General features: G+C 43.7%; 1 protein-coding gene and 1 pseudogene across 1 annotated transcript in view; both read left to right on the forward strand.

Annotated features, from left to right (window-relative positions):
- Positions 1–13,234, forward strand: part of LOC131520015 (uncharacterized) — a 45,136-nt gene extending 31,902 nt beyond the window's left edge. The window contains exons 4-6 of the mRNA XM_058743739.1: positions 4,766–4,830; positions 5,798–5,905; positions 10,543–13,234. Of these exons, the coding sequence (XP_058599722.1) occupies positions 4,766–4,830; positions 5,798–5,905; positions 10,543–11,279 (910 nt within the window). The 3' untranslated portion in view covers positions 11,280–13,234. The remainder of the gene's footprint in view (positions 1–4,765; positions 4,831–5,797; positions 5,906–10,542) is intronic.
- Positions 9,793–9,886, forward strand: LOC131490115 (U2 spliceosomal RNA; annotated as a pseudogene).
- Positions 13,235–25,784: the final 12,550 nt, after the last annotated feature.

Raw genomic sequence — 25,784 nt, forward strand, 5'->3', positions numbered from 1 at the left:
ATCCTAATGTACTTTGCTCTGTGTTTTTGCACATGCTGTTCCCCCTGCCTGGTAAGTGTCCATGTCCCTCAGCCTTACTCATGCAAGTGTTGTCCGATGCAGGTGTCCCTCCTGAGTGCTTTCGTAGCACCTGGTGTCCTGGACAAAGCAGCAGTGCAGTGATTGTCTACTTATCGTCTACTCATCCCGGCTTCACATCCCGAAAACCCAGTAGGTCTTGGTACAGAGTAAGTTTTCCACAATACTTACTTGTTAATACCGATGAAACGTAGTAATTGAACGAGGGAAGACACTGTTGATTTTATGCGTATTTGCCACAAGATGGTGCTGTTCAGATAGGGAAAACCTTCAGGGCTGAAGGAGTCAAGCACTAGGGGCCTTAATCTTAAATGTATTACATTTCAGGGGCAGTAATCTCAGTAACAAGCTTTTTCTGGGGTAAATACATGGACACCCTGAAAACTGTATATGTTCTCGCATTTTATCAAATTATTGCTGACATTATTTCACTTATTGCTGTTTTGGGACCCTCTTCCCAGGTGGTCAAACATGGGGGGAAAAATAGTTACAAACAGAGAGGGAGGGAGGCAAACCATAAGAGATTCTTAAGTACAGAGAACAAACTGAGGGGGGGTGGGTGGGGGAGAGGGGAACATGGGTGATGGGCATTGAGGAGGGCACTTGTTGGGATAAGCACTGGGTGTTGTATGTAAATGATGAATCATGGGGATCTACCCCTAAAACCAAGAGCACACTTTACACCCTATATGTTAGCCAGTTTGACAATAAATTATATTAAAAAAAAATAAAAATAAAAAAGGAAAAAAATGCAAAGGTGAACTCCTAACTCAAGGGCAACACACCTTTAAAGAAGGTTATGGTAGGGTTCTCTAGAGAAGAAGGACCAGTAGGTTGTATAGAGGGTGGAGGGTGGGGGGCAGGGTGCATTTATTTTAAGGAATTGGCTTGCATGGTTTAGGGCTCCAGGGCCTGAAGTCTGCAGCGCTGGAAACCCAGGCAAGAGCTGGTGTTGCATCTTGAGTCCAAGGCTGGAAACTCAGGCACAATTTCTGCGTCGCCACCTGGAGGCAGAACTCCTTCTTGGTGGAACCTGAGTCCACATCTTCCTGGACTGAACAATCTCGCGTTGCATCCTGATGAACTGATCGTCAGTTGAACATCTCCTAAGTCAAAAGTGCATTTAATACACCCCACGTACCGAACATCGCAGCTTAGCACAGCCACCCTCTGCATGCTGAGAACATGTACATCAGCCTACAGTTGTGAAAAATCAACTCACACGAAGCCTGTTTCTTTCTTTTCTTTTCTAATTTTTTTAATGTTTATCTTTATTTTTGACACAGAGAGAGATAGAGCATGAGCGGGGGAGAGGCAGAGAGAGAGGGAGACACAGAATCCGAAGCAGGCTCCAGGCTCTGAGCTGTCAGCACAGAGTCTGACGCGGGGCTCGAACTCACAAACTGTGAGATCGTGACATGAGCTTAAGTCAGATGCTCACCCGACTGAGCCACTCAGGCACCCCTCTTTTTTTTTTTTTTTTTAATTTCTTTTTTAAGTTTATACATTTATTTTGAGAGAGAGAGTACCTGCAAGCGGGGAAGGGGCAGGGAGAGAGAGAATCCCAAGCAGGCTCTGCCCTGTCAGCGCAGAGCCCGATGCGGAGCTCGAACTTATGAACCGCGAGATCGTGACCTGAGCCAAGATCAAGATTCTTAACTGACATTGGATCCCACCCCCGCCTTGCCTACATGGGTCTTCCCTCATTTTTTTCCCTCCTTCCCTCCGGCATCACCAAACTGTACCTCCGCTAGCTCGCTCTCTGGAGCAGTCATCTTTGTAGCAAATCCTCTTAGGGCTCCAGGCCCCCTCCCCCCAGCTCTTACTCCCTTTTCTCCTTTATGGCAGAACTCTTCCACGTCACGCTCTATACTCAGCTTCGAACGTCTTTTCTTTTGTTTTCAACCCTGTCCAGTGAGGCTTCCCCTCCCTCATGTTTGACACAAGCCCACCGAAGCCGCCCTTACCGAATCAGTAGGTCCTGCATCCGTGGCTCCTCCCGCAGCCTGTCCCATCTTGCCTTTGGAGGCGCTGGAAGACAGCTGCATCATGCTGTCTTTCCTTGAACCGCTTCCTTCCCTTAGCTTCTGAGTTAGCGCCACACTCTCCTAGGACTCCTCTGGCCTTCCTAACTGCTCACTTTCTGTCTTTGCTGGTCCTTTCTGTTCTTGACCTTACACTGTTGGAGTGCCCTAGGGCTCGGCCCTTGGACCGTTTCCTTTTTCTATCTCTACTCCTTCCCTTAACCATCTCCTACAGTCTTTAGGTTTTTTTTTTTTTAATTTTTTTTAATGTTTATTATTGAGAGACAGAGCATGAGCGGGGGAGGGGCAGAGAGAGAGAGGGAGACACAGAATCTGAAGCAGGCTCCAGGCTCCCAGCTGTCAGCACAGCATCACCCAAGGCTCAAACACATGAACCAAGAGATCATGACCTGAGCCGAAGTCAGATGCTTAACTGACTCAGCCACCCAGGCGCCTCTCTTCCATTCTTTTCAATGTTTAATTATTTTTTAGAGAAAGAGACAGAGCACAAGTGGGGGAGGCAGAGAGAGAGGGAGACACAGAATCCGAAGCAGGCTCCAGGCTCCACGCTGTCAGCACAGAGCCCCACACGGGGCTCGAACTCATAAACCGAGAGATCCTGACCTGAGCCGAAGTCGGATACTTAACCGACAGAGCCACCCAGGTGCCCCTACAGTCTTTAGGTTTTAAAAACAGTCTGTATACATTGGGGCGCCTGGCTGGCTCCGTCGGTTAAGCGTCCGACTTGATTTCATCCCAGGTCATGATCTCATGGTTTGTGAGTTCAAGCCCCACATCAGGCTCTGCACTGACAGCGTGGAGCCTGCTTGGGATTCTCTCTCCCCTTCTCCCTGCCCCTCCCCAGCTTGTGCTCTCTGTGTCTCTCTCAAATAAATAAATGTACAAACTTCAGATACAGTCAGTACACTGATAAAAGCCAAATACACAACTCCTGGCTGGGCCTGTCCCCCAAACTCCTAACTCTGTATTCTCTGCCCACTCAGCATCGTGAGCAAACCCTACCAGTTCTGCAAAATATACCCCAGATCCAGCGCCTGCCCACCACTTCCACTGTGCACTGGTCCCAGCCACCACTGTTTTCCTCCTGGGTCCTGCAACAGCTTCCGAACAAGTGGTCTTGCTTCTCTCCGTTCTGTTCTCAGTGCAGCAGAGCCACCCTACAAACACCAAAGTCTGGCCGTGGCATCCCTCTGCTGAAAACCCTCCTCTGGCATCCGCTCCCCATTATCTCCTCCTTCTCTACGCTGCGCTGTCAAGCCCCACCGTACCCCACCTCCCATTGCTCATCAGTCATTAGGCACCCTCTGGCCTCAGGGCCAGGATGCTCTTCCTCCACGTACCTGCATGGCTTACTTCCCTCACCGGTGTCTTTATTTATTTATTATTATTTTAAAAATATTTATTTATTTATTTTGAGAAAGAGAGCGCACACGCATGAGGTGGAGGGACAGAGAGAGAGGGAGACACAGAATCGGAAACAGGCTCCAGGCTCCGAGCTGTCAGCACAGAGCTCGACGCGGGGCTGTTGGGCTCGAACTCACACACCATGAGACCATGACCTGAGCCGAAGCCGGACGCTTTACCGACTGAGCCACCCAGGCGCCCCTGTTTGTATTGTTTAGATTCTGCCTCAGCGTATCCTCAAATTATAAATCCTTACTCCACGGTCGTGAGAGGATGGATCCAAGTCTAGTGAGAGGACAGCCTGACTTGTAATTCATAACTATTTAGAACAGAGCTGTATAAGTACTGTGGATTTTTGAAAACAGAGGGCAAAGCATTTCTCAAGAATGCCATGTGGGACAAGGACTAAATACTATAAGGAAGAGAAGTGTCAAAGCTCCCTCTCTCCTAAGCAGGTCCGAAAGGAATGTTCTCTGTCTCTATAGATCAATTTGAATTCTCTCGATTTTGATATAAATGGAATAAAAATCTGTACTTGTGTTTGGTCTGGCTTCCTTCATACAACATAATTAGTCTGGGATTCATCCACTTCCGTGCGTTTATCAGTAGTTCTTTCCTACGTGTTGCTGACTGGTATTCTGTGATAATGGGCATGAAACAATTTTTTCTCCATTCCCCTCTTGGTGGACATTTTTCACATCCTCCTTATTTCTGTAACCTGGTAATTATATCCAAAGACTTGGCTAGAGTCGGACTAAATGTTTTTGGCAAGACTGCTTCATGCATTATGCTGTGTACATCATATCGAATTACATTGGAAGGCACATAATGTCTGATTGGGCTCAGTAAGGCTGAGCGTTTGATTGAGGCTGGTGAATCTGTTACATCTTCGAATTTTGTGTTGACATTCATCGAATTTTCTATTTCAGATGCATTGGTTTTCATTCCATTTGCTTTTTTTTTTTTTTCTTTTTCAAATCTCCATAGCCATATCTTTTTTCTTATTGCTTTACTGTCAATGGTCTTTTTTCCATTCTGCATTCTCGGATTTTTTTTTCTTCACACCTTTCCACCACGTTTAACTGATTTGGTTTTGATCCTGTTTATTCCATTTGCTGCCTTTTTTCTGTTTTTTCGTGATGGTGTCAGACCCTTGATTTGTCTGCAGTCTCTCTTTTCAGGGAATTCTGTTCTCTCAGCTTCGATACTTTTGTTTCATTGGTTACCCTTCTCTTTAGCGTCTCCTGGGGCAGCACTATTCAGAACGCTGGTCTCGTAATAGAAGAAGCAGCAGGCACTGAAGGTAAACCGTGTGGCTCTCTGCATTGAAAATGTCTTGCTATGAAAAAATGTTAGCTGAACTGAAAAGCATACCTACCTGATGTGGTTGATTTACATCCTGGCACGGTGTCCCCATCTTGTCGTGGACTGGCACCAGACATTTCAGAGACGGCCAGCTTGTCCATGGACTGCTCTTGGAGTAGCCCTGCCTCAGAGCGTAAGCCCTGGTTGTGTAAATGAAATGTTCCTTCAGCTTCTTTGTTATGTATGTCATAACCATAATGGCCACTAACACGCAAGGAGTGCTGTGCTCAGCCATTGTGATCTTCATAGAAACCCTAAAGGTGGGTACTGTGATTATCACTGCTCTGCACATGATGAAATTAAAGCACAGAGTTATCAAGTTACCTGTACTAAAGTCACATGGTTTTTTTTATAGCAGGGTGTTGGGATTTACATTTAGGCAGATTCAAGAGCACATAGTCTTTTTTTTTTTTTTTTAGTTTATTTATTTTGAGAGAGAGAGAGAGGAAATGGGGAGGGTCAGAGAGAGAGGGAGGGAGAGAGAGAGAACCCCAAGCAGGCTCTACACTGTCAGTGCAGAGCCCGATGGAGGGCTTGAACCCATGAACCATGAGATCATGACTTGAGCCAAAGTTGGACGCTTAACCGACTGAGCCACCTAGGCGCCTGTCCAGAGCACCTCGTCCTCATGAAAATGGAATTTTTTGTCTTTTAATGTTTATTTATTTTTGAGAGAGAGACAGAGCGTGAGAGGCGGAAGGGCAGAGAGAGAAGGAGTCACAGAATCCGAAGCAGGCTCCAGGCTCTGAGCTGTCAGCACAGAGCCCGATGTGGGGCTCGAACTCACGGACTGTGAGGTCATGGCCTGAGCTGAAGTCAGAGGCTTAACCGACTGAGCCACCCAGGCGCCCTGGAATTTTTTGTCTTTTGCCTGCTGTCTTTATATTCTTTTTCACTTTCTGTAGATCCATATGCCTACTTACCAAAAACGCATATTCGTCATTTTGCCCTTTTCACTGTACTCCTGTTTAATGTGGAGGATCCTTTTGGGACCCTCTTTTGCTGGGGACGAGGTGGGTATACTCTGGACCCTCCTTCCTTCTTATCTAGGACCCCCTGATCTCCCCTTCAGAACCTCAGCTTCCCTTCCATTCTGAAGGGTTGAGTTTTTCCACGTAATTGTTGCCCTGAGGGGATGTAATGAGCCAGTTGGGCTGTTGTCAATGGTAACTGTAGCTTTGATCTTGGATCTTTCATGGGACTAGGGGTGGGGGTAGGGATGTCATTCTATCAGGTTAAAAGCAGACACACAGAAGTTTCCATCTTAGAGTAATTTGGCCAAACCTATCCTTATTACAAATGCATTTGTCCTTTGACAGAGAAATCCCATTTGGGGAAATGATTCTGCAGATGAACTTGCACACATTATGAAATGACTTTTACTCAGAGCTGTTCTCTGCAGCATTGTCCATAATAGGAGCCAACTGGAAACAACTTGCATATCCAAGAACAGAGAACGATTATGGTATATACACATGGTCGAAAATTTTGTTGTAAACAAGAGTGAGAAATTATGTGCTACGTGTCTCTGCTGCTGTTTTTCAGTGTGTGTGTGTGTGTGTGTGTGTGTGTGTGTTATATACATACATATGCATAAGTGATGACACTTTTTTGTGAAAAGGAAAGAAAAAAAGGATATATATTCATAGAGAAATAATGTGGGAATGCAAACTGGTGCCGCCACTCTGGAAAACAGGATGGAGGTTCCTCAAAAAACTAAAAATAGAACTACTCTACGACCCAGAAATTGCACTAGTAGGTATTTACCCAAGGGATACAGGTATGCTGTTTCGAAGGGACAAGTGCACCCCCATGTTTAGAGCAGCACTATCCACAATAGCCAAAGTATGGAAAGAGCCCAAATGTCCATCGATGGATGAATGGATAAAGAAGATGTGGTATATACATGCAATGGAGTATTACTTGGCAATCAAAAAGAAGGAGATCTTGCCATTTGCAACTACGTGACTGGAACTGGAGGGTATGATGCTAAGTGAAATTAGTCAGTCAGAGAAAGACAAAAATCATATGACTTCACTCAGATGAGGACTTTAAGAGACAAAACAGATGAACATAAGGGAAGGGAAACAAAAATAATATAAAAACAGGGAGGGGGACAAAACAGAAGAGACTCATAAATATGAAGAACAAACTGAGGGTTACTGGAAGGGTTGTGGGGGGGGGTGGGCTAACTGAGTAAGGGGCACAAAGGAATCTACTCCTGAAATCATTGTTGCAGTATATGCTAACTAACTTGGATGTAAATTTCAAAAAGTAAGATTAAAAACAACAACAGCAACAATAACAACAAAGAAACAATGGATGGGTACAGGAGAAACTAATAAAAGGGGTCACCAGTAGGAGGCCATGGGGGTAACAGGATGGATGGGGAAGACAAGGATGAAAGGGAGACTTTTCGCTATAAAAATGTCCTCAGAGTCGTCATGTATTTCAGCTACTACCTTTTCTTTAAAAAAGCACAAATGAAAAAGTGTACACACGGGCATTTTTATTCCTGTGACCGGTGATTTCGTGTGCTTCTCCCCCACGGCTGCCTTCATTTGCCTTCCATTTCACTGAGGGGAAGAATATGTTTTCACCCTGTATCTGTCTGTAGCCGATGGGAAGGGGACCTACAAAGGCTTCCCCGGGTTCTTTATCCCACACCTGCCTTGTGTTGTGGGAAAGCCCTCTGATAGGTGGAGTTCGTTGGCTTGGCAAGAGCACAGTTGTGTTCCTTCCTTCTTCCTTGAGAACCACAGTCCTGGATGGAGACCATTTGCCTGTCTAGGAATCACTGGGTGGTAGGAAAGGCAGATCTCCCATCTCGCCTCCTGGGCTTTCTCCTTACACCCACCCTCCAGATTAGAAGGTCACAGTGAAGTTTTCCAGACAGTGTCCCTCGCTTTTTTCTCTCTGGGCTGCTTAGGGTGGGGCTGGGTAGGAGGGCTTGGATGTTGAAACAGCGCCATCATAGATTTCTGGAGGCTTTCCTCTTTTCTGCTGACCAGTGTTTAAGAAAACTAAGATATAAAGTCACAATTCTTTTGTTACTTACTTTTGTTTATGCCAAGAGATTTTTTTTGACTCTGGCTTGACATACCATTTTACCCTAGTTATTTTAGAAGCATTTTATGAATATCTCTTCTGTTCCTCCAAGTGCACTTCTCTGCAGCCACTAGTGATTAAGATAACGGTGTTAAGTTGGTTTCACAAACTTATCTCAGTGAACATAAGTGAAGCTCATTTAAATTGACACCATAAGTAGATTCTTCTAAATGGTTAACAGTTTTTTGAAATTGTAGTGTAATGGGGCACCTGGGTGGCAGTTAAGCATCTGACTCTTGGTTTCGGTCAGGTCGTGATCTCACAGTTCTTGAGTTCAAGCCGCGTGTCTGGCTCTGTGCTGACAGTGCAGACCCTCCTTGGGATTCTCTCTCTCCCTCTCCCTCTGCCCCTCCCGAGAGCTTGATCTCTCTCTGAATGAAATTGCAGTGTGGTTAACATACAGTCTTGTGTCAGTTTCAGTCAGTTTCAGACTGTATTGATGATATATATAGTCAATATAGCAATTCAACAATTATGTACATCACTCAACAATTATTTTTTTTATACAGGAGAAGCTTTTTGCTGCAGCTTTGCAGAGAAACACCTTTTGTTTTTCATTACACAACAACAAAGTCAGCAGTTAATTCTAACCAGCGAAGAGATTCCAAATTCATGTGGTTTTGCTATTTGGGATGGATGCGTGTAGTGTTTTGGAGTTATGCCGTAGAGTACCTCTTGGTAGCCGCCATAACATACTGCCGAGTAGAAGCTAAAGTGTAGACATAATGAAGGAGAAGCTGTAGCTAGCAATGCCTTCAATTCCCTCACTATTCAGAGACAGTAGCAAACCCTTTCTCTCTTTAAGTACATGAAAAATTTTTCTGTTTTCCCTTATCTTTTCTTCCCATAACAGTTTTCCACCATTTTTGCTGAATGTTTTTTTTTCTAAACCTAAATTATCTTGGTATATGTTATTTATGTCATTATAATTATAAACCTAATTGCTTTCTTGATTTGAACTCTGGTCTTTGTTCATGAACAATACATTTAAAAGCTTTGGAATAGAGAGGCACTTGGGTGGCTCACTCGGTTAAGCGGTTAAGCGGCTGACTCTTGATTTCGTCTCAGGTCACGATCTCATGGTTGCTGAGATCAAGCCCCACGTCAGGCTCTGTGCTGACAGTACAGAGCCTGCTTGGGTTGGTCTCTCTCTCTCTCAAAATAAATACACTTAAAAATGTATATTATTTTTTTTTAACGTTTATTTATTTTTGAGACAGAGAGAGACAGAGCATGAACAGGGGAGGGGCAGAGAGAGAGGGAGACACAGAATCTGAAACAGGCTCCAGGCTCTGAGCGCTCAGCACAGAGCCCGACGCGGGGCTCGAACTCATGGACTGTGAGATCATGACCTGAGCTGAAGTCGGACGCTTAACCGACTGAGCCACCCAGGCGCCCCTAAAAATATATATTAAAAAAATCCCCCGTAATAGAGCCTCTGGGCCCCCATTTGAAAATATGGAACCTCTATTTATCTGTTGTAAATTTTCTATCTTTTGATAAAAGAATCCTTGAAACTGCCTGTTTGGGAGTCCTGTTCACCACATTGCCAATGTTATCGGAAGATTTGTTTAAACTAGACTCACGTGAAGTACTTTTCTTTTCACAGCTGATCTAATTCTTCCACTCTGAATTTAGAATTTTTAAAACAACAGAATGAGGATGAGACTGTAATGATTCTTTGTTGATTTCACTGGAGAAAATCACTGGGCTTTGTTTCCATATCCCACGCCAAACTGAGATGTTAGTTTTTCCCTAGATGAACACTGAGTTTTCAAAGTATTCCCAGGACATCGCTTCTCGGCCTTTTGGCTAAGATCAAGTGTAGTATCAAAGTATTCCCAGGATTAGCTAGAAAAAGGTATTCCTTACTTTTCACAACCTTACTGCAATTTCCCTGCCAGCCCCAACACCAATGCCTGACCCCAGACAGAAAAGTTCCCAGCCGGTGAACCTTAGACATCACTTCATTTGACGTTTCAGATCTTCTCTTTGTGCCGAGTTAGAGCTGCTGGCTAGTGATCTTTGGGAAATTTGTGTTCTGTTTTGTATTTGTATTTGATGCAAAAATAAGCTTTATATTTAATATTTGAGTATTCTGTTGCTTTCCACTTCTCTGTTTCTAGTTTACACAGTAAGTGGATAATGAAGAAGTTGGATTTAAACTCCATATGGGTAGAGTGGTATGGTACCATCTCAGTAAAACACCAAAGCCATTGACTTTATTCTGGAGGTTTACAGTGCGAACATAAAACCATTGAAGATTTCCAAATGTCTCCTGTTACATAAACTGACTATTGAACTTGCCCTTGGCTTAACCTGTGGCGGCCCTCGTGACGCTCATCAAAGGCAGGGGATCTCCTTGCCCCAAGAGCTGATTGGCATTTCTTTCTCAGGGTCCATGTGTTGTGATCTTTTTCAGGTTTTCTGGTAGAATGAAGAACATAGTTTCCATTTTTTGTGTTTTGATCACCTTTACAACCTTTCGTCTGCTTTGTTGTTTCTTCTCTCTTTAGATGAAAAGAGATGTTGAGGAAGAAGTGAAGCCCTCCTCTCCTGACCTGGATGTTGATAATGGGTGTTGGGAAGTCTAAAATAGACCCCTGCCCTCTCTCTCTGCCCTGGGGTAAAAGTCCCAGTGTGGATATGAGTCAGAGACCTCATGATGCAGATTCCAAGAAATCCAACGACATCTCCCTGCGTGACATTGCCGAGCGTAGCCACGGTGCCCTGACGCCCTCTGGAGAGCGGGAGGGCACTGAGGCCGCAGAAGAGGTGCCCGAAGAGGATGAAGAGGAGGTGTTCCTCAAGTTTGTGATACTGCACGCAGAAGATGACACAGACGAGGCCCTCAGAGTCCAGAATCTGCTACAAAATGACTTCGGCATCAAACCCGGAATAATCTTCGCCGAGATGCCGTGCGGCAGACAGCACCTGCAGAACCTAGACGACGCTGTAAACGGGTCTGCCTGGACCATCTTACTGTTGACCGAAAACTTTTTAAGAGACACCTGGTGTAAATTCCAGTTCTACACGTCCCTCATGAACTCCGTGAACAGGCAGCACAAGTACAACTCCGTCATACCCCTGCGGCCCCTGAATAATCCCCTGCCCCGAGAAAGGACTCCCTTTGCTCTGCGAACCATCAATGCCCTAGAGGAAGAAAGCCGTGGCTTTCCTACACAAGTGGAAAGAATTTTCCAGGAGTCTGTGTATAAGATACAACAATCTATATGGAAAGAGACCAGAACTACCCTGCAGAGGCATTCGATCGCCTGAGATGGAGCTCCCCACCCATGGCTGGCTCTTGTTTTCTAGAGCAAATGATTAGCCTTCCCTTGAGAAAGCACATCCCTGGCAAGAATTTAAATAAAAGAGAACCTGGCTCTTCCAGAAACCTAGGAGCACCAAGAAAGCCAAGTTTATGCAGGACCCTGTGCAGACTTGAGGTCCTTTGCGATGTTGTTTCGATAAACCAGAGATCGTCAGAGTTTTAAGAACATTCCTGTCGCGGTTCTCCTAGTTCATGAACATCACAGAGGATTATCCTTAATTCACATTCCTTGCAGCAACCCTTGAACCCAAACTTACAGGGTAGACACTGTAAAAATACGGTAACGCCTGCATTTTGTTCTCCAAGGACACGCAGAAGAAGACGCCTCCGGGAGATGTGAGCACCCTCACTCTTGAGGCACCTCTCAGAAATGTTGCAGCCCAGCCTTACTGGTATCACCACCCAGAAGGATAGAGAGCCCCTTGAGAACATTTAGAATGTTGAGTCGTGATAAATAGGAAATTAAAAGCAGATATGAGAACGGTGGGGCTTTTTAAAAGAATCCAATCGAATGTATTTTTTCTTTCTGCTGGAATTTGTGTATTTGGACACAGTGCCTACCACTGACTAGTAACGCCATTCGATGGCATCCTGGTTGGGGACTCCAGGGAGCCGTGTCTCCATGTCCCCTGGAGTGTCTTCTGCCAGATTTTCTCCTTAATCTCTCTTAAGGCAGCCTTTAAAAATTCCTGTTGGGGAGCCTGGGTGGCTCAGTCGGTTGAACGTCCGACTTCGGCTCAGGTCATGATCTCATGGTTTGTGGGTTGAGCCCCGTGTGCTGACAGCACAGAGCCTACTTCGGATACGCTGTCTGTCTGTCTCTCTCCCTCTGCCCTTCCCCTGCTCGTGCTGTCTCTCTCTCAAAAATAAATAAACATTAAAAATAATTAAAAAAGAAATTCCTATCACAGTGCTCTACCCAGGAAGTATTTCTCAGCTGGGTGTTCAGAGTAGCCATCTGAACAAGAGCCATCGGGTACAGACTGGGGACAGGGTGGAGTGCGAATCACGTCATGTCGTAACGGGGAAGGCACCCCACCTGATTCTAGTCCAGTCTCTGCCACTGAGGCCGAATGTGACCTTACCCTCCTTTATCTGTGAAATGAAAGCGTTGAATTGATGGTTCTCTAAAGGCCTTTGTCCTCTCCTAGAATGTGAACAACTAGGAACCAGAAAAGCGAACAAGCAAAAAAAACCCAAAAAAACAAAAAAACCAACAACACAATTTTGTAATGCGATGTGTAATAATTTGCAGGAGACTTTAGATACACTTACAGTGAAAGGCTATTCTGATGTGTTGACGGCATAATTGATTTCTCATGCTATCTGTTAACACTTTTATGGTCGCCAAAGAATGACAATCCACGCTTGCTCAGATTCTTTTAAAATACATTTTTTATGGGGACCGTTGAGCAAAGACATTCTGCTTGATTTTTCTTTCTCCTGATCCTCACTTCCCTGTATCTCTTATGAGTACAAGGGGTCTGCCCACATCTTTCTGTTTCCGCCTCTTCGTAGCCATGACTGAATGTTCCATGAGGAGCTTTTCCCATAATCCTGCAAGGAAGTCAAACCTGCTTTGCTAGTACTTATTGAAGAAGAGATTGTCTTCATTGCACGGTGATGTTTTCTTTACTTGAGGCCCCTTTCTTTCATAGTAGCTTGCTTACTCACTTTTTCAGTTTAATTATATATATATATATATATATATATATATATATATATATATATACATGTATATATAAAATGCATATATATATGGATTTTTAACCATGCAGCCTCGTGTATCACCGATTTCATCCACTAAAAAAACATTAACCACCTACCCTTCATGCTTATTACCAAAGTTGGAGCTCCTGATGCTGGATGGCGTTTTTTAAATAAATGCTTTTATTTTTTACCCATGACTACACTTGATTATTTCCAACTCCAGGGAGGATTGTGGAAAAGTGTTTTGAAAAGAGCCATCAATCTGTGCTCCTCCTCAGAGCACCAGCTACCATGTCTCATTCAGTTTGGAGTTACATATATTTTTTATGATGAAGGAGAATGTTAAGTACTGAATAACTGTTGAGGGGTGCCTGGGTGGCGCAGTCGGTTAAGCGTCCGACTTCAGCCAGGTCACGATCTCGCGGTCCGTGAGTTCGAGCCCCGCGTCAGGCTCTGGGCTGATGGCTCGGAGCCTGGAGCCTGTTTCCGATTCTGTGTCTCCCTCTCTCTCTGCCCCTCCCCCGTTCATGCTCTGTCTCTCTCTGTCCCAAAAATAAATAAAAAACGTTGAAAAAAAAATTAAAAAAAAAAAAAAAAGTACTGAATAACTGTTGAAATTAACAGCTGTAAAAAGAATTACTGGGCACCTGGCTGGCTCAGTCAGTTAGGCACCCAACTCTTGATTTTGACTCAGGTCATGATCTCGCAGTTGTGAGATCAAGCCCCATGCACACAGCTTGCTTGGGAGTCTCTCCCTCTATCTCTGCCCCTCCCCCACTGGCATGGGAGTGCACACTCTCAAAATAAACTTAAAAAAAAAAGTCATCGAAATAGCTAAAGGGAGAATGAAAAGAATGAAAGGTGTGCCCTTAGTTGTACATTCGTGCGTGTGTGTATGTAAATATAGGTTAGATTTACGCACATGCACGCGCATGCAAAAATTCCATAACATTTTGCCACATGCTGGACAGCTTCCGTTTGAGGACTCTCTGGGTCTCATTGCCCACCCTGGAGCTTCACAGAAGAACCTGAGTTGTACCTTATAGGCCAATTAGAATTGTTTCGGCTGTAAGACACAGAAAACCCGATGCCCGTGACCTACACTGTAAGGTAAACTTCTTGAACTTAAGAAAGTCCCTTAAGGTACGGTGTCTCCAAGGTGTCTTTAAAAACCCAAGTTCTTGAGTACAATGGAATATTACTCCACCTTAAAAAATTCTGAGGTGCCTGGGTGGCTCAGTTGGTTAAGTGCCCGGCTCTTGATTTAGGCTCGGGTCATGATCCCAGGGTCATGGGATCTAGCCCTGCATCAGGCTCTGTGCTGAGTGTGAAGCCTGCTTAGGATTCTCTCCTTCCACACACCCTCCCCCCCCGCCCCTCCCCTGCTTGTGCTCTCTCTCAAAATAAGTAAATAAACATTTTTTTAACTTAAAAAAAAAAGCCATCCGACTTCTAGTTGGTTTTATTATATTTTAAAGTTTCTCCTTACCTGCACCCGGGTGGACGCCATCCCTGTGTCCCCTCCTTCAAGCTGTGGAGTCAGACCACTTGGATGTGAACCCCACCCCTGCCCTGTATATATTATGATTTTAAGCAAGACCCCTAACCTTCCTGGATCTCCGTGTTCTCATCCAAAAATTAAGATAGTAATATCTCCCTGGTAGGATCATTGTGAGGATTAAATGAAATAAAGCCTTTGAAGCCCACAGGAAGTACCTCCCACATAACTGCACTACGACAGCTTTGTTGTTGCTACACGTGTTTAGTCTGTAACGTGAAAGGGGAGAGAGGGCAAATGCCATTAGCCACAACCCGACTTTTGGGACCCTTGCAACTTGTAGGGAACAGGTTTTAAAGAGAAAGACAGAAAGTGAGTCTTGTCTCCCTGTACAGTACGGTTCCCATCCAGGCACTGGAAACTGAGGACAGCCGCTGATGGGAAAGGTGTGTGAGCTGTTCATGGCTGCGGTGGCTGTGGACCAGCTGGTACGGGTTCTGGCAACTTGGGGGGAATAGAGCCATCAATGAGGAGAGCAGGAAAGCTGAGTCTGGGAGTGCCAGTCCTGAAGCCAGTTCAGGGGAATGGATGGCCCAGGGGATGCCAGCCTCTAGCAGAAGAGGTGGATCAATTCCTACACTCCTCTGCCTTGCTACTTCCTGTCCTGACACTATTTCTACCCTAATTTAAGGCTGCTGGCTGGGCTTACTCCTTCCAGTGCCAATCAGAGCCGTTTCCCACTTCAGTCCTTCATTTTCACAGATCCTAAAGCACTGGGTGAGCCTTGGAAGGCACCCCAGCCTCTCATCAAGCACCCCCCTCCCCCACTTCATGTATAGGGAAGGGATCCGTACAACTAGCTAACAGTTTCGGAAAACTTCCTTGCGTCTTCTCATGAGCTGAAGCCCGCTCCTAACCCCGGAGGCTGGTTGCTGAGGGTGGGCATGGTTCCAGAGCCTGAACAAGCCCAGTCACTTCATCTTCAAGTAGTAAATGCTAAATTCACATGCAGAGGACATTTTGCCAAGCTATCTTCCCCAGTGGAGGACCCCACAAGAAAGGAGTCAAAGTGCTTTTCACAGACTCGTGGAGAAATGGGAGTTGGGATCCGAGGTGTCGAGGATGTAGGGTGGGTCCGTATAAACATCCAGTTCAGTGGCATCGTCGTGGTGCAGGTGAAGAAACCACCGGTCACAGTTCACTGTTGAGTCCGGCTGTTTCTGACTTTAGGCAAAGTCTGTTGACCCACAACTGGGGTGGGGCTGGCCCACGTCGTGTGAGCAGGGTGTGCACTGAGGCAAGGTGGGGTTTAGTGTTGTTGTCCCTGGGCGGCCAGTGCTGCGTCTGTGTCCTTCCTCCTCAGCACAGTCTTGCATAGCCTGGTCTTACATCACCTGCTGCCGGGCTGTCCCAGGATGTGACCGTCCCTCTGAATTTGCAGGAAGGTCGGAAGGTCATGGAGGAAATTTCAGAAAGCTGCAGAGCACTTGACGAAATGAAACCATAGCATCTGAAAATCGACATCCTTAAGCCAACGACTAACAGGAATGAACTAACACAAGAGAATCATAGACATTGCCCTTGAACCTGACGTCCCTGAATCTTGAACCTTGAATCTTCTTGCGAGATTCCAAGCAGAAAAGAGCTTTTGATTTTGAGCTTTCGGCGCCTGGATGAGAACAATTTTCTTGTATAAATTTGTACTCCAAGTCATTGTTAATACATGAAGTTTGAGTTGGAGTAAATAGTTCTTGAAAGTGCCATTAATTAAAAACTCAGAGCACAGAAAAGTATTTGATCAAAAGGTCGAGTGAAGCTGTAAGGGGGAAATAAAAGATGGTTGCTCTCTTCTCTGCCAGTGCACCGGCTGTCACAACTACTTACTCCAAATTCCATACTCGATTCACACCTCCTTCCCTTTCTGGCAGGAGCAAGAATTGTTCTGGCAGGAAGGTGGGAAATAACTCCTTCATTTGATACAGCACTCCTCCCCTTGTCTTCAAATAGAGTTAGTTCTGAGTCACTTTACTCGAGGTGAATAAATAGGAATGCTTTTTTTAGCAAATAACAGGAACCTGCATTTAAAGAGTTTTTTTTCCCTCCCCATAATCTAATTAGGAATGTTTCTTCCAGCTACCTCCTCAAACAGGTTTAAAACAAGGAAATCCGTACCGACTAGTCCCTCCCAAGGGATTCTTGTGGCTACATTGGCCAGGACATATAACCAGCTTTACAGATTTCTTAACTATATTTATAAATAAAAACACTGTCCCATGAGTCTAAAATTATATTATGGTGACGGTTGCACAGTTGTGCAAATATACTAAAGCTGTTGGGTTGTACGCTTTAAATGGGTAGGTTCTACGGTGTGTAAGGTCTAGCTCAATGAAGAAACGAAAAGCAAACCAAGAAACCCCACAAGCTGCAGCAATCAAATGCTATAACAATCTGGAACACAACTTGGTAATAGCTAGTGAAAATGGAGCTATCTCATGAACCTGGCAATTTTTCCCCTGGGGCTGTGAGTTGTACCCCAGGGAAACTGTCCCACAGGTATGCAAAGAAGCACCTGTAAGGAGGATGTCTATCTCAGTATTCTCTGCAATGGTGAAAGGCTGGAAACAATGTAAATATCCAACAGTGGGAGAATCCAGAAATCCATTATGGTAGGTTCCTACAATTGAATATTACAGAGCATTTGAAACAACTAACAAAGCCACGTATATCAGCATGTGTAAATCCCCAAAACAGTGCTGGGGAGGGTGCAGCAATCTATAGGATAATACGGGCAAGGGGCGTCTGTGTGGGTCAGGCCGTTAAGCATCTGACTCTTGACTTGGCTCAGGTCATGATCTCATGGTTGTGAGACAGAACCCCACATCGGGCTCTGCGCTGAGCATGGAGACGCCTTAAGATTCTCTCTCTCTCCCTCTGCTCCTCTCCCCTACTCGCGCGCGCTCTCTCTAAAGTAAATAAATAAACATTAAAAAAGAGAATAATATAGACAAACTGATACCATTTATGTAAAATTTTAAAACACACAAGATGGCACTCTTTGTTAATAGATACATCGGTGATGGTATGTTATTTCCATGCTTTTCTGTATTTTTAAAACATTTTTATTTATTTATTTTGAGAGAGTGTGTGTGTGAGTGCAGGAGAGGGGCAGAGAGAGAGGGAGACAGAGAATCCCAAGCAGGCTCCACACTGCCAGTGCAGAGCCCGATGTGGGGCTCAAAATCAGGAACCATGAGATCATGACCTAAGCAGAAACCAAGAGTCTGATGCTTAACCCACTGAGCCACCCAAGCACCCCAAGGCATTTCTGTACGTTTGAGATAATAATCATTTCTTTGAGATAGCACACACCGTAATTGTGTTAAGCGCTGTGGAATTTCCCTAACACATACAATGATTTGAGGAATGAAAAAAGAAGAGGAAGACTCAACAGATAAACTAGAAAAAAAATACGCTGGTAATAATAGGTTTCATTTTTTATCACTTGTGTCAGGCACTTAACGTACATTATGTGCACTATGCCCTAGATTCTATTTGGTTAGCCCGATCATGTCCTATATGAGTCCCAGGAAACTGAAGCTGGAGACGTAAGTCGTAAGCCCCAGAAGCATAGGCTGGAAGATGGTGGCATTAGGATGTCACATGGCCTGGCTCCAAAGCCTTGTGGTTCTTAGGCTCCATAATGCTGTTCTCACAATGGATCTGCCTGCTTTCTCATAGCAGAGAATCTTAGAAGAGGTCAGTAGTGCAAAGAAAAAACCATAGTAATTTCTAGGTTGAAACCCTGTGTCTATGCCCCGTGAGGTTGCCCTATTTTTAGCCTTCTTTGCCTACTGTGAATAACTCATGACTGGGAGTCGGGAAATACGTGTCCTGACTCCACGAATCTGTTGTCTCCTGAACATTTTCAGTCTTCTGTCTTCATCAGACTGAAGTTTTGCCCTACGTTTTGCTCAGGGCCCCTGTTTTATTTTGCTTTGTTGTATTTGCTTCCTCGGCACATGCTAGATGTTATCGATGGTAAATGAAACAGATTTAGAGAGAGGAAGATAAATGAAAAGAACAGGATAAGTGGAAATCGTGTTCATTTCAGGAAAATTAGTGTTGCAATGCTCCTGGAGCCGTACAACTGCGTGGGTGGTTTCTGTGTATCTTTAGAAGAAAAAGGTGGTTTCACAGTGTTACCAAACATTGACTAAGGGAACGAATACAGACAGTTCACGTGCACTGTCATCTGTGAGTTTCAGGAGGGGCTAGTTCTAACATAAACGCTTGTCTCATGCGTAGATCTTACTATAGATCCAATTATTCTGAGGTAGAATGCCATACGTTTTGGTGACAGTACAGATGCTGCCGCGTTACCTAGGTTCACGTGTAGCTCCACCATTTACTCCTTTGGTGACTGTGGGCAAATGAGTTAAACCTTCCGCGCTTCAGACGCCTCATCTGTACGATGGGTATCATTGTCACGAATACCTCTTAGAGTTGCTGTGAAAAGGAAATGAGTTAACACAGGCAACGTGCTTAAGACAGGGTGGGTAAGGCGGTTTAGGAAGTCCCTTTCATCTTGACCTAGCCCATTATTCATGGCTGACTGCTAAGTGATTAGCTAAGCAGTTAGATCCAGATCTTGGTAGTTGCCCTATTTTTTTTCCCTTCCAGACCATATGGGTTCACTTTGCTCTGCAAAGTTTGCCAAAAGCCAAGGAACAATCCATCTGCCGCTTAAACAAGAACAGATTTATTGCTTTTAACTTAAAAAAAAAAAAAAAAAAGATGTCTGTCAAGATGTGCTCCCCCTTATGGTGGGGGCCTCATCTATGCTACCATGTCTGGGTGGCTGGTACAGTTGGACATCCAGTCATTGGAGCAGAGCCAAGGGACTCCAATACTTTCTTTGTTTCCCTGGATTTTGTATTTGCTAAAGTCCTGGAAGGCTCCCGGCCATTCATGCATGGGTCAGGCTAAGTGTGTGCTATAGTGGCTTCTCCAGTGCCAGCAAGCAAAGGAGAGGAATGCCAGGGCGGCCCCATGCCTCATTTCAGCTGCCAGGGACCTCCAGGCATTGGTCAGTGCTGGGCTGTGTGCTTGGCACAGGGAGGAGAGAACTCACACTACCTGACAGTTGGGAACTGAGGGGAACTTTTGGGGCACCTGGCTGGCTTAGTTGGTTGAGAATCCCCTTCTGCCTCTGTTATGGTCTCACAGTTCTCGAGTTCAAGCCCCACATCAGGCCTGGAGCCCATTTCGGATCCTCTATCTCCCTCTCTCTGTGTACCTCCCTCACTTGTGCTCTCTCTCTCTCAAAAATAAACATTTTTTTTTTTAAAGGCACATGTACATATCTACATATATTGTGCAGGTATCTATCCATACCTATCAATCAATCTATCTCAGAGGTCATCTCCTATCAATACATGAAGAGCTTCCTCATTCTTTTCTTTTTTTATTGACTGTCTAATATTTCATTGTTTCAATGTATCAGCATTTATTTTAGACAGCCCTTATTTTGGGGATTTAAAAAGCATTTTTTTTTAATGTTTATTTATTTTTGAGAGAGAGAGAGAGACAGAGCATGAACAGGGGAGGAGCAGAGAGATAAGGAGACAAAGAATCAGAAGCAAGCTCCAGGCTCTGAGCTGTCAGCCCAGAGCCTGAAATGGGGCTCGAATTCACAAACTGTGAGATCATGACCTGAGTTGAAGTCGGACACTTAACCGACTGAGCCACCCAGGCACCCCAGCTTCTATTTTTGTAAGTTTATTTATTTTGAGAGAGGGAGAGAGAGCGTGAGTGGGGGAAGGGCAGAGAGAGAGAGAGAGAGAGAGAGAGAGGATCCCAGGCACTGTCAGCGCAGAGCCCAACTCTGGGGTCGAACCCACGAACTGTGGGCTTTTATATTATTTCCAGTCTTTTGCTATTATGATACCCCTGTAACAACCTTATACGTATAAATTTTGCACATGTATGAATGACTATATCAGTAAGATAAAGGCCTAATAGTAGACTTGCTGAGTTAATGGGCTTGTGCGTGTGATATTTGTATAGATGATGCCAAAGTGCTCTTCACAAAGACTGCATCAATTTATACTCTAACCAACATTACGTGAGAAGGTCTGTTTTTCCAGCTTCTTCTGAGAATGTCCACAACTTGGATCTTTGCAATCCAATAGGTAAAAAACAAAACAAAACAAAACAAAAACAAAAACAAAAGACTCTTATCAAAGGGTTAATTGGGTTTTTTTATTTAAAAGTTTTCACTTACTTATTTTGAGAGAGAGAGAGAACAGGCTTGGGAGGAGCAGAGAGAGAGAATCCCAAGCAGGCTCTGCACAGCCAATGCAGAACCCCACGTGGAGCTCAAACTCATGAACCGTGAGATCATGACATGTGCCGAAATCAAGAGTCAGACATTTAACTGAGTCACTCAGGTGCCCTGTTTTGGTATTTAAAAAAAAAAATTTGGGTGGGGACACCTGGGTGGCTCAGTCGGTTAAACATCCGGCTTTTGACTTCGGCTCAGGTCATGATCTCACAGTTCGTGGGACTGAGCCTCTCATTGGGGTTCTTTCTCCCTCTCTCTCTGCCCCTCCACCCCCACACTCTCAAAATTAAAAAAATACAAAAAAATAACTTTAAGAAAGTGTGGCTGACCATCTTTTCATGTTTAAGAGTCTTTGGTATTCCCTTTTCTGTGGACTACCTGTGTAGACCCTCTGCCCAAGTTTCTCCTGGATTCTTGGTCTTTCATACAGATTTGTAGAAGCCCTTCACGTGTTGGCTAAATTAGCACTTGCCTGTGATTTAAGTTGAAAATATTTTTCCCCATGTTGGGGCGCCTGGGTGGCTCAGTCGGTTAAGCATTTGACTTTGACTCAGGTCATGATCTCTCAGTCCATGGGTTTGAGCCCAATGTCAGGCTCTGTGCTGACAGCTCAGAGCCTGGACCCTGCTTTGGATTCTGTGTCTCCCTCTCTCTCTGCCCCTCCCCTGCTCACACTGTGTCTGTCTCTCTCAAAAATAAAAAAACATTAAAAAGAATTTAAAAAAAAGAAAATATTTTCCCCATGTAAACATTTTTTATTTGTTACTAATAGAATTTATCAATTTTTTTCTTTTATCTGAGTTTTTTTTCTTCCTAAGTTTTTAATTTTATTTTTTCATTCTTAGGAAGAACTTACCCATGTGAAGATTATTAAAATTATCTTTTTAACCCACTGCCCTTTGTGGGTATCTGCCTGGCTGGCTCCCTCAGTAGAATGTGTGACTCTTAATCTTGGGGTTGTAAGATTGAGCCCCCACAATGGGTGGAGAAATTACTTAAAAATAAAATCTTTAAAAAATAAATAAAATAGAATAATCCTTCCTCTGGTTTCTTCTAGCCCCTTTATGGTTTTATCATTCACATTGAAGTCTTTGACCCTTGTGAAATTTATTTTGGTGTAAAGTGTGAAATGTTGGTATAATAACATTTATGCTGGTTGCTCTAATATTCTTTTGTGGTAATATGTCTTTTCCCAATGGTTTTATTTATTTTTTTTAAGGTTTTATTTTTTAGTAATCTCTACACCCAACATGGGGCTCGAACCTACAACCCTAAGATCAAGAGTTCCATTCTCCACTGACTGAGTCAGCTGGATGCCCCAGTTTCTCCAATAGTTTTAAATGCCACCTGTTTGCCTACTAAGTGCTCACAGGTATGTTGTGGGCCTATTCCTAGTCTCCATAGTATTTCCTGTTAATCTGTCAATTTATTCATTCGTACTTATCACACTCTTTTTATTACCATCACCTTATAATATGCTTTAACATCTGAGAAAGCTAACCCACCCTTATTGGTTTTCATGTTCAGAATTTTCTCCTACACTTCCTTGTTTACTATTTCATATGAGCATGAAACATCAATTTTAACAGATTACTGTTAACATATGTCTATATTGCTGCAAAATTCCCTTTGTTACTTTTACTGGGACCACCTTACATTTATGGCTTCCTTAAGGAGATTTGATATCTTAATGATGTGTATCTTCCCATCTAAGAACATCTTATGCCAAGGAGCAACACGGGTGTGCCTTCATGAGAGCTTTTAACAAAAACGCCAAGGATTTGTATGTACTTTGTGTGCCAAGGGTTTATTTAAAAAAATTTTTTTTAATGTTTTTTAATTTATTTTTGAGACAGAGAGAGACAGAGCATGAACGGGGGAGGGTCAGAGAGAGAGGGAGACACAGAATCCGAAGCAGGCTCCAGGCTCTGAGCTGTCAGCACAGAGCCCGACGCGGGGCTCAAACTCACGAACTGCAAGATCATGACCTGAGCCAAAGACGGACGCTTAACCCACTGAGCCACCCAGGTGCTCCAATAGTAATTATTTTAACTTAAAAATGTGTATTCAGGACCTCAAAATCTCACATTCTAATAATTATGTCCCAAAGCAAGAAAATAGAGATATATAGAAAACATTGTGTATAAGAACACTTATTACAGTATTTTTATAATAACAAAAATTGGAAATTATGTAAATGCACATTGGTAGAGGTTTGATTAAATTATGGTAATTCTTATCTTGAAAATCCATTCAGTGATTCAAAAATTTTTCTTCTCATAAATATTTATTAACATAAAAATCCCAGTTATAATTTTAAGTGAAAAAGCAAGAAACCAGAGTATATTTAGTATGGTTCCAATTTGTTTTAAAAAGTTGACTGTGGGGGAAAAATATGTTGACTGTGTATATATTATGTGTACTTTGAAAAAAGACAAGAATTTAGTAAACCAAATGTTAACATGAGCCATCTACAAGGTTGGATTGTGGGTAATTTTAATTTTTTTCTTTGTGTTTTGTTGTATTTTCTACAAGAGGCAGTATAATTTTATACATGATATAATTCTTTTTTTTTAATGTTTTTAAATGTTTGCTTATTTGAGAGAGAGACAGAGCGCAAACAGGGGAGGGGCAGACAGAGAGCGAGAAACAGAATCCGAAGCAGGCTCCGGGCTCCAGCCTGACACGGGGCTTGAACTCATGAGCTGCAAGATCATGACCTGAGCTGAAGTCGGACACTTAACCAACTGAGCCACCCAGGCACCCCGTGATGGTACTCTAATACAAAGGGGAAAAAAATGCTGGTTTTTTTTTTCTATTAATCGTTCATGTTGGGGAAATTCTAGAATTTTTGTTGGCTGATTTAAGGAGGTTAGATTGGGAATACCCCAAAAAGAGCAGAACCCCCAAAAGAGCAAAAAAGTATTTCCTCTGATGGGTACAGTCTCAGACAGGCCATATCCTTCATCTTGGTACAAAAAATAAAAAAGGAATTTCTATTTTGTGCTTTATTCATCCACACTTATTTTTTGGCAGTTGAATCTCAGTTGTCATTCTTAGTAAAAAAAAAATCCAGTATTAATTTTCTGAAAAAATTTTGACCCTCCTTGGTTTCTCTTCGTATATTTATTCTTATTTATATATCTAACAGAAGATGACAAAAGATCACAGGAATAGCTTGTTAATTAATGTACAGGGAATGGTATTATAAGTTACAGACGAGCTTCAGTTAATGTGAATTCAGTTCTCAGTTCTAGAAATATTCACATGGCCAGTTGCAAATGGATAATAAACCATAAAGACATAGGGGTAATAATAATAATAAAAGTTGCAATTTGATTCTGGATTGCAAGTTAGGAAATACATTCCGTAGGAAATATTCACCCTTAATAAAAGCATTTTAGTAAATGTCACTTCTGAAAAAAATTTTTAAGATCGTGCTTAGATAAGTAAGGGAAATTGCTGAATAAATATTTACAAAGTAGGCACCAAACAGTCTGTCTCACACACATACAACACTCCTAATATATGTGATTTTAACTTAAACAGGATTTCATTTATGTTGCAAAAACCATTCAGAAGAACCAAGCACTCGTATTATAGATGTTTTTTGTTTTTCGTGCGAGAGATCTCCAGGGTAAGGATTACCTTCAAGCCTTCTCATGGCTTTGCTTTTTTGTTGTGTACCTGGCTATAGTACATTACTAATTGCTCATTTTCTCCCCCTCTCTTCTGGATCGTATTCTACTTAGACTTGTTCCTGCAGTAATAATTTGTAATCCCTTAGAAACCTGTCTTGAATTAATATGCATACATGCAGCTTGGCACCGATCTGCTTTAGGCCATGCCCAAGATGACAAGCAAAATGAATAGCATTTGACTGCTGCCTTCCCCTTCCACAGGTCCTGGCAGAAGGGCTTTGGTGGGTAAACAGAGGAAGCCAGCGAATGAGGAAAGAGGAAGCTAGGCTAATGGCTTGGCTCTGTGGACCTCAAGTTAATTGTCGCCGGAAGACACTGTCATCTTGTGGCTCTCAAACTTTACTGAGCATCTAAATGCCCCAGGGGGTATGTTAAAATGCCCGATGGGGAGCCCTACACCCAAGAGCTTCTGATTACTTAGGTCTCAGGTAGCCCTGGAGAATGTGCATTTCCAACCCGTTCCCCAGTGATGCTGAGACCTGCTGAGACAGGAACCACCCTTTAAAAACCTTCACTCTCATGGGGCGTCTAGTTGCTTCAGTAAGTTGAGCGTCCGGCTCTTGATTTCGGCTCAGGTCATGATCTCACGGTTCATGAATTCGAGCCCCTCATCGGGCTCTGTGCTGGCAGTGCGGCATCAGCTTGGAGTTCTCTCTCTCTCTCCCTCTCTCTCTGCCTCTTCCCTTCTCGCTCTCTTGTGCTCTCTGTCAAAATAAATAAATAAGCATTTAAAAAAAAACCTTCCCTCTCTTGGTAAATCTTTATCTCTTGAAACCCCCAGCTGGGTGGGCTAGATGTTCCTCCTTTCAGATCTAACCTTCCACCATGATAAGATCACTTCAGGATGGCTCCATCTCAAGTCTCCTCTTATGGCAAGTCTGCTTCCTGGACCTCCTGTCTAGAGCCTGAGTCTTGGATCCCATTCTTCATAGGCTCATTCCTGACCAGTTTTGCAGGCTCTTTGTTCACGTCCCTGACCATTTGTTTCTCTAGTCTCTTGGATGGGGCTCTGGATCCCCAAAGCATCTTCTCTTGGCCTTACCTCTACCCTGCCTCCCGCACCCACGTGACTTGCACTGCCTGCCACCCCTCTTCTGTTGGTATCAACCATTCGTGGCCTGCTGTGTTCTGTTATCACCCAAGTCCTTCTCGAAACTTCTCACCTCTTGGAGTGCCCAGATGGCTCAGTCGGTTAAGA

This window comes from Neofelis nebulosa, chromosome 1, assembly GCF_028018385.1.
Source record: "Neofelis nebulosa isolate mNeoNeb1 chromosome 1, mNeoNeb1.pri, whole genome shotgun sequence".
In the NCBI taxonomy this organism is placed as follows: Eukaryota; Metazoa; Chordata; class Mammalia; order Carnivora; family Felidae; genus Neofelis; species Neofelis nebulosa.